Genomic DNA, 15,245 nt, shown 5'->3' with positions numbered 1-15,245 from the left:
AATATTCGTGTCCAGACGCCGGACACGGGGAACGCGGACAAAATGTCCACGTACGCACGAGTCAAACGTGCACTGAACATGAACGTGTGCGTTTGTTAACCCACCTTTGCCCATGTACTCTGTAACGATGTAGATGGGCTCCTCGGACACCACGGCGTAGAGCTGGACCAGCTTGTCGTGACGGAGCTTCTTCATGATCTGCGCCTCCTCCAGGAACGACTCGGGGGACATGGTGCCCGGCTTCAGGGTCTTCACCGCCACCTTCGTGGTGCCGTTCCACGTCCCTGGGTGCCCACAAACACGCCGCCGTCAGTAAAGCCACCACATCACTGGCACCGCTACAGAGCAGGACTCGACAACCCGGCCGGTGTGGATACTGAACACAGTGGGTGACTGTCGGCGTGCAGAGGGGATCATGCTCGTACGTCACAACCAACCCCCCCCCCCAAAAAGGAAAATTCAATAAAAACAAAATGGGACTCTTGCTTTGAAATGACAATTAGACCAACAGGGGAGACAGAACGAGATGACGGCACGAGGACCGGCGTTCTAAGTCTCGTGCAGAAAGGCTGTCCCGGGGGATAAGGAAACGGTTTCGAGGTTTACGGAGGACCTCGACTTGAGATGGGTGAAAGGGGAAAAAAAAATCTGTGGGTTTTAAAATCCGAAATATGCCAACGGGGCAAAGTATATAATCCTCTGTAAGGGCTGATTAACAAAAGCGACCGGCCTGTAAGCTCCTCACTGGACGTCAGCCAGTCACCGCTGAACCTCAGCGCTACGCCTCCTGTCTGTCTGGGATACTTACCCAGGTACCACAGAGAGGCGTGTGCATGCAGGTTCTCCTCCCTGCCCAACACCGCGCCAGCCGAGTTCACCGATTAGTCGTCTCCTGTACGTTATTTTAGGCCCCGTTCATTTAGGCCCCGGTCACACGACAGCGAACGGCGGCTCTCGCTCCCTAGTTCAACGCTTAATCCGATCCAGCTCACACTCAGTCCGGTTATTAACGGCTGCTGGAAACAGGAAGTCGCCTCTAGTTTCTATACAAATGACTTTGGCTGTGTATGTATGGACGTGTGTGGTAGTTAGCCGCACAATGAACCCCCCCCCCTTTTTTTCTCCCCAGTTGCCAGTTACCCCACTCTTCCGAGCTGTCCTGGTTACTGCTCCACCCCCTCTGCCGATCCGGGGAGGGCTGCAGACTACCACATGCCTCCTCTGATACATGTGGAGTCACCAGCCGCTTCTTTTCACCTGACAATGAAGAGTTTCACCAGGGGGAAGTAGCGCGTAGGAGGATCACGCTATCCCCCCCCCGACCGACCAGAGGAGGCGCTAGTGCAGTGACCAGGACACATACCCACATCCGGCTTCCCACCCGCAGACACGGCCAATTGTGTCTGTAGGGACGCCCAACCAAGCCGGAGGTAACGCGGGGATTCGAACCGGTGATTCCCATGTTGGTAGGCAACGGAATAGACCGCTACGCCACCCAGACGGCCGCACCACGCCCCCTAAACGTGTCATTTCCCTTCAAAACAATGATGGTGGTGTGTGTGTGTGTGTCGGGTCACTGTTCAACTTGGACAGACGTGGGGACAAAATTCTTCCTAAGGTTACGGTTGTGGATTCTTTGCCAAATTCTTTGCCGGAGAACATCAGGAAAACACACTTCTTCTCTGGCATCGCTCATCAGAAATACACAAAACTCGAAGGGCCGCCTCCATATTTGTTGACGCCGCAGATCACATTGACACCCGGGCAATATTCATAAATGTGAGATTTGCGTTTAGAGCAAACGCCACGCAATTATAATCTCACTGACGGCGCCACCTGTTCATATTTGCACAAAACAGGGACATGAGCGACTCCGGTTCATCACTTCGGGTTTCGAGGCCGGAGATGCAAACGTGAAGGGGTGTCTTAGTGGAAGCGGAAGGTTTAGGTGTTGGGTTGGAAACCGGTTAAACCCTGCGTACACACGGCTCTGAACAGCGCTAGGTCAGCTGTTGCGGTGCCGCGTTCATCTCATTCTATGGCCGTCAGTGGAGGTCGTGATGCCGGCGGCGACCTTAAGGGAATGACAGACCTTCGCTGGTCGGTTGACATTTGTCCTACATGTGTTTTCTACGGCGTGTTGCTGCCGGGTTATGGAGGCAAGGAAGGGGGGGGCGGGTCTGGTTCGGGGGGGAAGGGTGGGTTTAATTAAAGGGTAAGGCCATAAATCTCAAGAGGGTAGGGTTTGTTAGTGAAACAGCTGTGCGGCCCTGTTGGGGGAGCAGTGCCAGTCACCCACTGGTTTGTGTGGTAATGGGATCCTGGAGGACTGGGCGTCAGCTGGGGCGGGGGGCCCATTCCCAGTTTGCATCAGCGACAGGAAAACAGAGCATGTCCCCAAATCTCTGCTAAGCATACACGTAAAGCGTTGATATAACTTTAGTTTCTTTTTCATGGATAATGTTGGATCTTTTTTTTACCAAAACGTGTTTGTGCTTTTGTGTTTTTACCACTAAAACTCATTCCAACATTGAGCGAACCTACTTGGCTGTCGACGAAGTTGAATTTGTACATAATGAAATGAAGAAAACAACAACGGGGGACTGGCTGATTGGATTTCTAATCAAAAACTAATGTTCAAAATCTGGTTTTGTGGATTAAGTGTTACATAAGGAACACCAGCAATACCCGGCAGGGGTCCCAAAAAGGAACGAGGCGAATTTTAGGCTTTTATCTCCAATTAGGATAAAAAAAGAAAAAAAGAAAAGCAATTTGTTTATCTTTTCTTCCCCTTTTTGGCAGGTTAAAGAAACCCGGGGAGGGGGGGGGGGGAGGTTAATTGAAAATCATCAAATCGACCACCCGAGAGACGCCCCAGAATGAAAAGAGAGAGATGAGAGTTCGATGGGTTTTCTTACCATACCACACTTCAGCAAAACATCCCGCCCCTAGCTTTATTTCCAACTCAAGAGAGTTCCGGTCAATCTCCCAGGCGTCATGATTCAGGCCCACCGTGTCGGGGATGTAGCTCACACACACGCCCGTTAACTTAAAACACAAACCATCCACATTTTCTAGAGGGCAGAGGGGGGAGGACAGGGGGTTTGTAGGGGGGGGGGGAGGCAAGGCACACAGGGTTAACTATCAGACGGTGGAACATGCAACGAGGCGGCTGGAAGGCGGCCATCTTGGAACCGTGACAGCGGCAGAGTCACCAGACAGTTTAAATGTTGTCTGAAGAGATTTGGGAGGGAGGACGAGTTTGAAATGACTCCTCGGTCACGTCAGCGCGGCATGGGACATGCCTCGAAGTGCAGGCGTGCGGGGCGGTGACGTATTAAAAACACGGCCCTTTCCAGATGTTTCACGGGAAATGGGGGCACGGGCCGCGGGATCCACTTCTGGCAACCACTGTCACATTCCAGTGGGACATTTTTTAAAACTATAGAAAAATACTACTACTAAAAAGATAACGTGATGATGAGGGATAATATATATATATCAGTCTGACATTACGGTATTACCCATTTCTGCCATTCACTACTCGTATTAAGAGAGACAACTCCTGATTGGATAACCGTGTGGCCTTCAACTGTCTGCCGCACACAGCGAATCATAACACAAAAGTAAAAAAAAACTTAATTTGGACACAGTTAACTCACTGTGTGGCGGGTGAGTTGACTTTGACTTCTGTAAATACTTTATGCGGTCCATGAAATGGAGAAAACCACAACTCTCCTTGAGTGGGCTGGGTCGCTTGTGTCAATCAAATGTTTAGCCCCGCCCATGTTTAAAATGTCACCGTTCCCACAGCCTGCACTTAGGTGCCCTTGACTCGTCCTCCTCGTGTCTAAATCATCCGTTTTTGGTTTGGACCCTTGTCTGGTGTCTCTGCCTGGTTCTGGAAGTGGCGTTTCCCCAACGCCTCCTGGGTCGGGCGGCTGCGGAGGTGATCGGGTCCGTACCCATCCAGACCTCCCCGAACTGCCCGTTCCCGAGACGCTTGATCAGCTGCAGCGACTCCCGCGGGATCTCCCACACGTCTTTGGTTTTGACGGACAGGTCGGTGAGGCGGGGCATCCCCTTGTGGCAGGGCACCACCAATCGGCAGCAGAGCCCAGCGGGTCGGTCTGCGTAGACCAGCATAGCGAGTGCCACGCACGCAAGCACGCACACACAGACACAGACAGTGTACACACACACAGCAAAGAAAGATAAGAGAGATATGCGGTGAGACAGAAGGAACTTAGATGGCAAAGCCTGCTACAGGTAAGAAAAGGAAAGAGAGAGAGAGAGACAGAGAGAGACAGAGAGAGACAGAGAGAGAGAGAGAGAGAGAGAGAGACAGAGAGAGAGAGAGAGAGAGAGAGAGAGAGAGAGAGAGAGAGAGAGAGAGAGAGAGAGAGAGAGAGACAGAGAGAGAGAGAGAGAGAGAGACAGAGAGAGAGAGAGAGAGAGACAGAGAGAGACAGAGAGAGACAGAGAGAGACAGAGACAGAGAGAGACAGAGAGAGAGAGACAGAGACAGAGAGAGAGAGAGAGAGAGAGAGAGACAGAGAGAGAGAGAGAGAGAGAGACAGAGAGAGAGAGAGAGAGAGAGAGAGAGAGAGACAGAGAGAGACAGAGACAGAGAGAGACAGAGAGAGACAGAGACAGAGAGAGACAGAGAGAGAGAGAGAGAGAGAGACAGAGAGAGAGAGAGAGAGAGAGAGAGAGAGAGAGAGAGAGAGAGAGAGACAGAGAGAGAGAGAGAGAGAGAGAGACAGAGAGAGAGAGAGAGAGAGAGAGAGAGAGAGACAGAGAGAGAGAGAGAGAGAGAGAGAGAGAGAGAGAGAGAGAGAGAGACAGAGAGAGAGACAGAGAGACAGAGAGTCACCCATTGGTGACAGCAATGAACTCTCACTGTGACAGCACATACAGCGGAGCAGGCACAGAGCAGAAACACAAGTCAAAAATCACAGTTTGAAAATCCCCACACTTCCTGAAACACACAGGGTCAAGAGAGGGTCTTGATGCACAATCCAGGTAAGGAAATCAAAGAGGGCTGAATCAGTTCATCTGGATACAATGTTTATTGACAGATCAATAATAATAAACGTCAATAAACGTTGTATCCGGATGAACTGATTCAACCTTCTTTGATGACCAGGGTCAGGGAGTCCAAAGTAGTAGCAATAGCAATAATAGCAGTAGTAGTCACAGTAATAATAATAACAATGATAATAGTAACAATAACAATAACAACAATAGTAAAAATTAGTTGATTTATGTGACACTTTATGCATTACCCTACTAACCACGAATGAATAAAACACACCGATGGAACAAAAGAGGGCCAACTAGCGAGATGACAGAAGACATAAGAAAAGTAGATTTGAGGACAAACAGGAAAAAGAAGAAAAACAGTGAAACAAGAATGAGAGGGTTCACAAGAATGAGAGTGCATATTTGAGAGGGTTTTTATAAGTTTGACCAGTCTGAGCTCCTCAGTAAAGGGACCTCCATAGTCAGGGCCCCTGATGGCGAGGCCCGCAATCGGTCTACTGGACTCAAGTCCTAGTTTGAGATCATCCTGTTAGACAGACCGATGGTCTGCCCGTCACGTCCCGGACTGATCAGTACCACTTTCCCACACTTGTAACATCCTCACCTAAAAAAAACCATAACCTTGATATTTTAACATTTACTGGGTTACTTTTTGTTTTTCTTAACATCTCCCCGTTTGGGAATCAAAATGGCGTGGCAGTCATATGAACCTACACTTAACTTCAATGCTCAGGTCCGAGTTCAATCCGGCTAACTTCAAGCTGTGACCCGACGATTGTTTGCCTTGCACACGGAAACCGTAACAGACTGAAACAAAAGTCTTTGGCTTTTATTTCCCCAGCTGTCTCAATTTTCTTGTTGCCGTGGTCCAAACAAATTAGTTTATGATGCCGGTGGCTAGCCTGGGGAAACTGGTCTGCTGCAGCCACGCACGCGGCGGGTCCGTCAGGAGACGTCCAGGGGCCCCGAGGTCATTATGGCTCACTTCGGCTAACGGCGCGCACGACTCCCACGCACCTCATGATCACGGCAGTGATCGTGACGTGACAGCAAGAGCTGTCAGTCACTCTGTGGGGAAACAACGCGTGCGTATGCAGCCGTGTGGTTAAACACAGAGGTGGACCATAGGGATTTTAGGCCCTGTGCAATGCGTTATCTCTAGCCCCGCCCCCACCCACCCCTTAGTGATTGGCGTTCCATTCGGCCAATCACTGTTTCCTCGTGTCTGAGTGCCTTGTGGGACGGTGGGCGGCCGGTGTGTCATCTTCGACATGAGCCTCTCTCGCTTCCCTCTGGAGGAAGCGCGACTGTTTGTTTGCTCACCATTGATTGAGCCCGGCATGGGGCGCCGTTTTCAGTCTGGCCTCGCAAAGTGACATTTAAGTACCCCCCCCTCCACCACCACCCCACGGACAGTGAGTGATAAGGCATCGGGGCTGTTTGCACAGGGCAGTAAAGCAGAGATAGGGAGGTCTCTTTTGTCACCCATGAGAGTGTGATAACTCTACATCTGCCATCAAACCCCATTTGGCCCCGGCTGTGGCAGCTGCCACGGCTCTGCCGGGGTATCAATACAGCACTCTGCCGGCCGTCATAAAAACCCGTCAACACGGCCCAGTCCGCACCACGAGCCTCGGAGCAGCCACTGATCGCTGTGAAATGAGAAGATTTGGCCAAACTGTAGGCGTGGTAATACTGAGGTGAATCCTTTTACAGAGAGTCACGGATTTTCACACGACACCATTTCCCGTTGGCGGGAAGGACGACGACGTTGGTCCGATTTCATTTCTCGAAGATTGTAGTGACAATAATTGTTTCAGCTGATGTATGGCCAGCCCCAAAAGACTCGATGTTTAGCTTTATTTCTGTTGCTTGGAGATTTGGGAGCACTGTTCACTTGATTCAAACAGTAATGTACCTTTTGTTGTACTATACAATTTCATTTTTTATTATTTTACAATTTTTAATTATTTTACAATAACAATAATTATTATTACAATTTCAATTATTATTGTATTATACAAATATGGGTGTGTCTAAAGCTCATTGCTGTTTGCAAGGGAATAAACAAGTCTTCCTCTGATATAAAATGGCTCTGAATGAATAATTAAGATATGTAAGAATATTGTAAGAGTGAGGACCTCCAACTCCTTTTCATTGTCTGTTGTTTGGTCGAATTACCAGCTTGTGCATTAGCATGGATTGGCATTCGAATAGTTGTTTGGTACAAAAAGGTTTTTAGGGTCTCCATCCATTATCCAAACCGCTTATCCCAACCCGGGTCGTGGGGATGCTGGAGCCTATCCCAGCAGTCATTGGGCGGCAGGCGGGGAGACACTCTGGACAGGCCGCCGCCAGGCCCTCACAGGGCCGACACACACACATTCACACCTAGGGACAATTTAGTACGGCCGATTCACCTGACCTACATGTCTTTGGACTGTGGGAGGAACCCGGAGCACCCGGAGGAAACCCACACAGACACGGGGAGAACATGCAAACTCCACACAGAGGACGACCTGGGATGACCCCCAAGGTTGGACTACCCGGGGGGCTCGAACCCAGGACCATCTTGCTGTGAGGCGACCGTGCCAACCACTGTACCACGGTGGTGCAGTTATTTTTATTTCACGTATTCATGCCCATGCTCACAGATTTTTTTAGCGTCTGATCGATTTAAATCCCATCGACCATCAATGCTCTCCGATAGGAGTTGGCTCGCTCTGAGTTTGTGGAGTCAGCTAACGCAGCAATACGCGGTTGCTAAGCCACCACATGATGATCGAGGTGTCGGTGAGAGTGGGTTTCGTTTTACACGACGATCACACGCGTTAGCTGAACCGGACACCGTTTTGTCTACGAAGAAGGACCTCCGAGGCCTGCTGGCTTAGTGGTGTTGGTGGTGACCCCTGCCATCACATTGAATAAGAAATTTGAAACAGCAGAGGAAAAGCGAGACGTTAAAAACAACACAAGCCCTGAAAAAAAACAAAAACAAAAACAAAACCAAAAAAAAAAAAGAGAGAGAGGGGGTCAAGGTCATCTGCGTGGGAGGTACGGCGCCCATCATCCGGCAGTAAAGAGCAGCGGGTGAGCCGCTTAATGTACCATGACACAAACACATACGGCAAAATCCATAGTGTTGATTTCAGTGGACCTAAACATCGATTTGTCAATGCGCCGATCGGAGCATGACAAGAAACAGAACCGTCGTCCCGCCATCCTTTCAATAGTGGGGAGAGAGAGAGAAACAAGATGAGAGGCAGAGACAGAAAGCAATAAACAAGTGCAAAGGGCAATCAATGACAAAGGCCGTCTCATCGCACATGTTGTGTGTGTGGCTCTCACCTGGCCACGCGCACCGAATCAGAGAGACGTTAAAGGATAAAAGCTAGAAATGAAAGAAAAGGGAAAAAAAAAAAAGGTGATGTGACGAGTGCAAAGTGAGGACAAAGACCTGCATCTCATTCTCAAAGGAATGTGATTACTGAATTGATGTGTGGTCGTCTCTTCAACGGGGGCGCTGTGCCACAAAGCACGTCCCCGGCCGGCAACAACAAGCTCCTCGTTCCCATCTGGATGAGTTCGCCATGAGGCACACTGAAACCCAGCTGAACCTTTCTGAGCTGTCTGTCTGACTGACCATCTGCCCGACTGTCTGTCTGACTGACCATCTATCCGTCTGATTGACTGACCATCTGTCTGACCGTCTGTCTGTCTGTCTGACTGACCATCTGTCTGACCGTCTGTCTGTCTGACAGTCTGTCTGTCTGACAGTCTGTCCATCTGATGGTCTGACTGGCTGTCTGACCACCTGTCTGTCTGTGTGCTTGTACCTGGTAACACTTTAAATTGCAGGCTGTTCACTATGGAGAAATAACTGAGTAATATATGAGTAAATTAGATGTAATTGAGCTATGATGAGTGGTAATTACTGAATAATATAGGAATAAACTGGGTCTTTTCTATATCTCCAGTTTGCTTCCTAGTAATTACACTGTGATGTGCTGTCAAATATAATCTGTATCAAACCCGGTATGGGAGAAATCCACAAATCACATTCTGACAAACACGTATTTTGAGTCCTTTGTGTCACAGAGATAAAAAGTAATCATGTTACACCTGAGTATCAGGGGGAATATTGAATGTCGTGCTATCTGTACTGAGGTCATGTTGCTCAGCACGACCTTCAGCATTCACCTGATATCCAGGCTTAACGGATAATTACTATGTGTCCCTGTGACACAAAGGATTCAAAATACATGTGATTTGTGAATTTACCCCAGTGTTTTATGCGAAATATATTCAACAGCACGTGGTGACAAAGAAGCAACCTAGAGATATAGAAAAGCCCCTATTTTAACCATATTTACTCAGTAATTACCAGCCATAATAGCTGAATTACAACAAATTACAGAATAATTGAATCTATTTTATTCATAAGTTAATCAGTTATTCTATATTTGGCCAGACATGACTTCTCTCTCTCTCTCTCTCTCTCTCTCTCTCTCTCTCTCTCTACCGTCACAGTCATATTTCTAGTGCTGAGAGGATCAGGTGTCGAGACAAAACGATACCGTGTTATCCTCAGTTCAACAGACCACTAAAGTGTAAGGTGAATTTTATATTTCTTATTTTGCTCTCTGGTTACGTCTTGTATGTGGGCCACCTTCTATTTCTGAAAGCTCTGCAGGTCGAGATGCAATAACGTCGCGTCACAGCATCCGCTTAATGTAGTCCTGGATCAACTGGAGATAATGGACACCGGGCCGAACGGAGGGCTGCTGCTATCAGGGCTTTGAAACAAGGCCACAATGCCACCGGCCTGGCTCCGCTGTACAAGTCACTAAGGCGAAGCTCAGCTGTTGTTTTATTCCATTCACGTCTTTTTTAAAGGAGAGCATGCAGCGTGATATGATTTATTTTTTGGGGGGTTTTTTTGAAGAAAAGTAGAGAGGACTCCAGATTAGAGGAGTCTGACGAGAGGAGGCAGGGGTGTTTCTAGGCATAGGCAACCTAGGTGGTCGCCTAGGGCACCACCTGCAGGGACGGCACGATTCCTATTTTTTATGGCCGTTCAAGATTCATACACTGTCGCTGCCCAATCTGAGTCAACCGTGCACATCTACGGTTGACTCAGATTGGGCAGCAACAGAGAGCAGCGTGGGTCAAGAGAGCTAGAGAGTGAATGAAGGGAGGGAGTGGCGGTAGCGAGAACAAACGCTTTTCAAAGGTTTTGAATAACTGCAACCATGTGATCTTTCATCATACACTCATAACTGTGCACAAAATATTTTAGACAAGCTAGGGGGCGTTTCGTTTTTGTTCTTCATAATGCGACAACACGACGTGTGCATTTATTTACAAGGTGTAGCTGAAAAGACCATCGTAGAAGAAGAGGAGCTATGTTCCCACACAAAGTAAAGTAAAACTGCTTTATTTAACATATGAGTGCCATAAAGCAAACCCTGTGTGGTTCGGTGTCTGATGGCAGACAAAATGCAGAGAGAAAATAAGAGTGAAACTCGTTTTTGGAAAAAAGATCCTTAAAATTGCGTTAGAAAACTGCGGATATACCACTAAATGCCTTCTGTGGTTGCTGGGCTTCTCCCATATGGGGTGCCAAGTGTAACAGACTCCTGCAAGCTGAAGCCATGTCTATCACGTCCACACCGACACACACAAATCAGCCTTTTTTCCTCCATGTTGACCTTCCATCCACACTGAGCTGGCACTTTAACCGACGAAACGGCGTCACGGAGAACGTTCTCCAGGGTGAATACGTTTGAAAACGTCAGTTTCGCGTCGTAATGTGGACGGGGGGAAATGGAGCGTTTTGAAAATGCTGGCTTATGACTGTCATGTGATCCAGGCTCCATCTGCCTATTGGCCTGTGCATGGCCGGTAGAAGAGACGCCGGTGCTTTGCTGCCGTTTTGGAGTTTTGGTGTGGGTGGCACGCCTTTCGAAAACAATCTTAAAACGCTTACGAGGACGTGAAAACATCTGACCCATTTTTGACAAGAAAACAGCCTTTTCCAATTTCTCAGGTTTCTAAGGTGGACGTGGCCCAAGTTGAATACTTTGCACATCACAGCGCCGCAGGTTTGAATTCCGTCTGTCGTCTTTGTTGCCTTTCATCCTCTTCTATCTCTCTCTTTATAGCTATCTCTGGACTACAGAATATTCTTTATCGTTTTCAAAAATAAAGTTACAGTGTTTTACACAGAGAGAAAGAAATGCGGGTCAGTTTGTCCTGTCCTTGCACTCTCCACTTCACAGCCAAAAACAGACGCAATCTCAGCATTGCGGGCAGGGCAGAGGAGATTTTAGTTATTTATTTAATTTCTTAAGCCTTCATGCTGTCTGAGAGTTTCTGTACCTGAGTAGTGCTGTACCAGCTGCTGCAGCATGTCAAACTGGGCCCTGGTGGTGATGTAGTATCCACCGCTGTCCAGCTTCCTGATCTTATAATGCTTGACGTGGTCTCCTTTGACGTCATCCCAGTCCCGTATAGACAGGGAAAAGGCACCTGAGGGATGAGATGAAGGTTTGGGGGTGGGTGGGGGGGTTGGAGAGACGGTAGTGAAGGCGAGAGGGTGGGCCGTCACGCAGCTGAGTCATCAAAATAATTGGGGCAGGAAGTCTCTGATGACCTCATCGTTTTAACCTTTGGCAGTCTGAGATAAAGTGTGTAAGTGTGTAAGTGTGTGTGTGTGTGTGTGTGGTGTGCAATGAAGTGAATGCAGAATCTCTTTCACACACACACACACACACACACACACACACACACACACACACACACACACACACACACACACACACACACACTTGTAAAAGTCAAAGTTCTCGGTTTACCCTTCGTGGTCTCGCTCTCCCGGATAAGGTACGTGCCGCGAGGGTTGCCGGTGGACAGGAGCTGCCTCTCCGCATCCTTACGGCCCAGTTTACCAAAGTACCAGCTGTGGAAAAAGAGAAAGGAGATTTTAGCCAAAGCTCTCACCCCGTGTGGCCGAGTCCGCTACATGCTTTGAAGCTATAATCCTGGAGACTTACTACATGCAAACAAATGTTCTTATTGACACTTTTTACTGTGGGCGTGTTGAACACTTAAGCTAAAGTAATCAATGGATATTAAAAATCATAAACACTTTTATAGCGTATTACATCATCATAGCAGGCAAATGCAGAAGAAACAGGCAGGTAGAGGTGAGTTTGATGAAGAGGAAAAGGTCTAACAAGCAGGTATGTCAAAATAATCTGGAAAAAGACCTCGACCAACGAATAGCACGAGATCAACGGCGATATTTCAAGTTCAACCGTGTCTTTTTGGATGGGCGGCGAGGACACACGAGCACCGGCTTCCCATTTTGAATGGATGTCTGGGAAATGGGAGTGGTCAAACACCACTACAATTACCAGGCCCACCACTCTGGGTGCATGAATAGAAAGGGAAGCAAATGAAGAAGGAAGGTGATCCTAGCTGAACTTGCATGAACAGCATTTTCTCTTTCTCATGATAATAATTAATCCAGCCAGAGACCAAAGACATGCAGTCAGACCTAATGGCAGGATTATGCAGAAATGCACATTTGACATTATTAGTGCCTGAAGTTTGGAACCGCTTGTTTAAACAAGTCCGCTACCGTTTCCCTATTCCGTTGCCTACCAACACAGAGATCGCCATTTCGAATCCACATGTTACCTCCGGCTTGGTCGGGCGTCCCTACAGACACAATTGGCCGTGTCTGCAGGTGGGAAGCCGGATGTGGGTATGTGTCCTGGTCGCTGCACTAGCGCCTCCTCTGTTCATTCGAGGGTGGGGGAGAGACAGAACTGGAGGGAATAGCGTGACCCTCCTACGCACTACGTCCCCCTGGTGAAACTCCTCACTGTCAGGTGAAAAGAAACAGCCGGCGACGCCACATGTATCGGAGGAGACATGTGGTAGGTAGTCTGCAGCCCTGTCCGGATTGGCAGAGGGGGTGGAGCAGCGACTGGGACGGCTCGGAAGAGTGGGGTAATTGGCCGGATACAACTGGGGAGAAAACATTTCCATCCACATGGACCTCTGAAAACCTACATGTGATTATTTCTAGAAACATCTAAAAAGGCAGTTTTTTGGTGGTGTTTTTAACTTGTGTCTGTTTGGCGTCACAGACGAGGCGTGTCATGGAGTTGAGATGAAGTCTTGTTGCCCTTGTTTAGAGCGGATTAAACCAGCTGAAAACTAGTTTCGGTTTGATATACTTGACATTACCTAATGCACAACACTACCCTCGCTGTTCCAGTTGTTCCTTCTTCGTAATGGCCGGTGGGCCCGGAGGTCGGACACATCGCCCGGTAATCAAAATGTTGATTCGGTTCAAGACTCCAGAGAGAGAGGGCGAATCCTAATCAGCTCAGCAGGATAAACAACTCAGTAGCCGACCGCGTGATCCGACCTGCCAATTAAAACATTTTTCATCGGCGTGCTCAAAATTGTCCACCGTCATTTTTCTCACACGTAAAGAACAAATTCCCAAGAATGTGACATACGCCACCTACACAGCCGGCGGTGAATGAAGAAAACCTTCCTATTCCTTACGACCTGATGTTGGGATGGTGCAACCTCTTCCTCTGAGTGGAAGAAAGCGATGCGGAGGAGTCTGATTGGCACGAGACCAAAGTGTGAACAGACTTCCTCTTTCCCCGAGGAGGCAAAGATGCTTCTACACACCAGCTTTGTGTTGCATTCCTGGAAGCTGCAGAGGATTTATAGAGACAACGCCTCACAGTGCGCCAGTATAGTGGTGTGTGTGTGTGTGTGTTTGTGAGTGACAGCCGGTGCACTCTCAGAAGAGACTGATGCTTTCAGGGCACACGCACACACACCCACACACACACACACACACTCTAAGGCTGTCAACTGTGTAATGTTTTGAAGATGAATGGAGGAATTTACTATTTTAGGTGGGGGGAAAAAAAAACACGACAAACGTACAAATAGATAAATAATGAGGACATGCTGCTAGTATGGCAAGACTCAAAACGCCAAATCACTCCATTTGGTCAAGAAGCGTAAACAAAGCAAAAAAAAAAATTTCAGTCGCTTTTTGCAAACTAGAGAGCAACAACGAGCACCGTCACCCGATTGTGCACCTTTTCCCTCTTAAATCCCTCTTAAACATTACCGCCTCTGTCTACACCCTGATTCAACCAGAGTTGAATAGGAATTTGAACCGAGGCTGCATTTGCACTTCACATTCAAACAGGATTTTATTGTTTCATTTTGCAGCCCCAACACACTCCTGATGTAAGCTGATTTTAGCGCATTAGATAGGACGTCGGTCCAGGTATAGCTCACTGGGTCGGGGCATGGATCCAACACTGCAGGGTTTATCCCTGTGTCGCTCGACAGGAAGAGCAAGGCGCTAACGCTGTCTGGGTTAGTGGGTCCACTGCTGGACACTTGTTGGAAGACAGTGTCCAGGAGCTTGCATTAATTTTAAGGCTCTAATTCAGAGCGTGTCCACGACGGAAGCCAGTAAGGGCATGTGCGGCTGGTCTGTAGAGAACACTCACACATGTGCACCAGTACTTACTCTTCGGCCTGGATGGAGTCCACCGGAGCCACGTAATTACTGGGGATGTAGCCGTTTCCACCGGTGGTGAGCGAGCGAGCATCCCACCAGTCACCTTCACTGAGAGAGAGAGAGAGGGAGGATGGAGAGAAGGGGAAGAGAAGAGATTATACAGAGGAAGACTGAATGTGCAGTACATGTCACGTGTTCCTATCGAGCTCTTTGTATGAGGATTTTGAAGACGCGCACAAGAAAATCCAAACGGAAACTTCCGAACGCTGAAAAGTGTCCTGAATAATGCGAAAGAACATGAAGAATTGCACATGTTGTGGTGGAAGAGTCGACCTGCTGACATGGAGATTTTGAGACAAAAAACGCCAAAAACTTAGTTTTACTCTGGAATGCTTTTGGTGAGGAAGTCTGGCAAACTGGGAGACTGTTTATTCAGACACGATCATGGTACAGACAGTTCAATGTCAGTTTATATTAGGACAATTTGAAGTGTTAAAGATGGCGCCACTGACAACGTAAAAGCGCATGAGGGGCATCCAGGTGGCGTAGCGGTCTATTCTGTTGCCTACCAACATGGGGATCACTGGTTCGAATCCCCGTGTTACCTCCGGCTTGGTCGGGCGTC

The 15,245-nt window shown here is 48.3% G+C and overlaps 1 protein-coding gene across 4 annotated transcripts in view; it reads right to left on the bottom strand.

Annotated features, from left to right (window-relative positions):
• Window positions 1–15,245, bottom strand: part of fynb (FYN proto-oncogene, Src family tyrosine kinase b) — a 102,405-nt gene that overhangs the window by 10,397 nt on the left and 76,763 nt on the right. The window contains exons 5-10 of one of the 4 annotated variants that reach the window (XM_056295137.1): window positions 14,630–14,728; window positions 11,904–12,007; window positions 11,428–11,577; window positions 3,966–4,130; window positions 2,919–3,074; window positions 105–284 (exon numbers count right to left, since the gene is read on the bottom strand). In XM_056295137.1, the coding sequence (XP_056151112.1) occupies window positions 105–284; window positions 2,919–3,074; window positions 3,966–4,130; window positions 11,428–11,577; window positions 11,904–12,007; window positions 14,630–14,728 (854 nt within the window). The remainder of the gene's footprint in view (window positions 1–104; window positions 285–2,918; window positions 3,075–3,965; window positions 4,131–11,427; window positions 11,578–11,903; window positions 12,008–14,629; window positions 14,729–15,245) is intronic. The other 3 variants (XM_056295138.1, XM_056295139.1, XM_056295140.1) reach the window with 3 other exon arrangements.

The sequence above is a fragment of the Lampris incognitus genome, chromosome 15 (assembly GCF_029633865.1).
Source record: "Lampris incognitus isolate fLamInc1 chromosome 15, fLamInc1.hap2, whole genome shotgun sequence".
Classification (NCBI taxonomy): Eukaryota; Metazoa; Chordata; class Actinopteri; order Lampriformes; family Lampridae; genus Lampris; species Lampris incognitus.
Note: the sequence above shows the minus strand (reverse complement) of the source record. Positions and strands in the feature narration are given on the sequence as shown.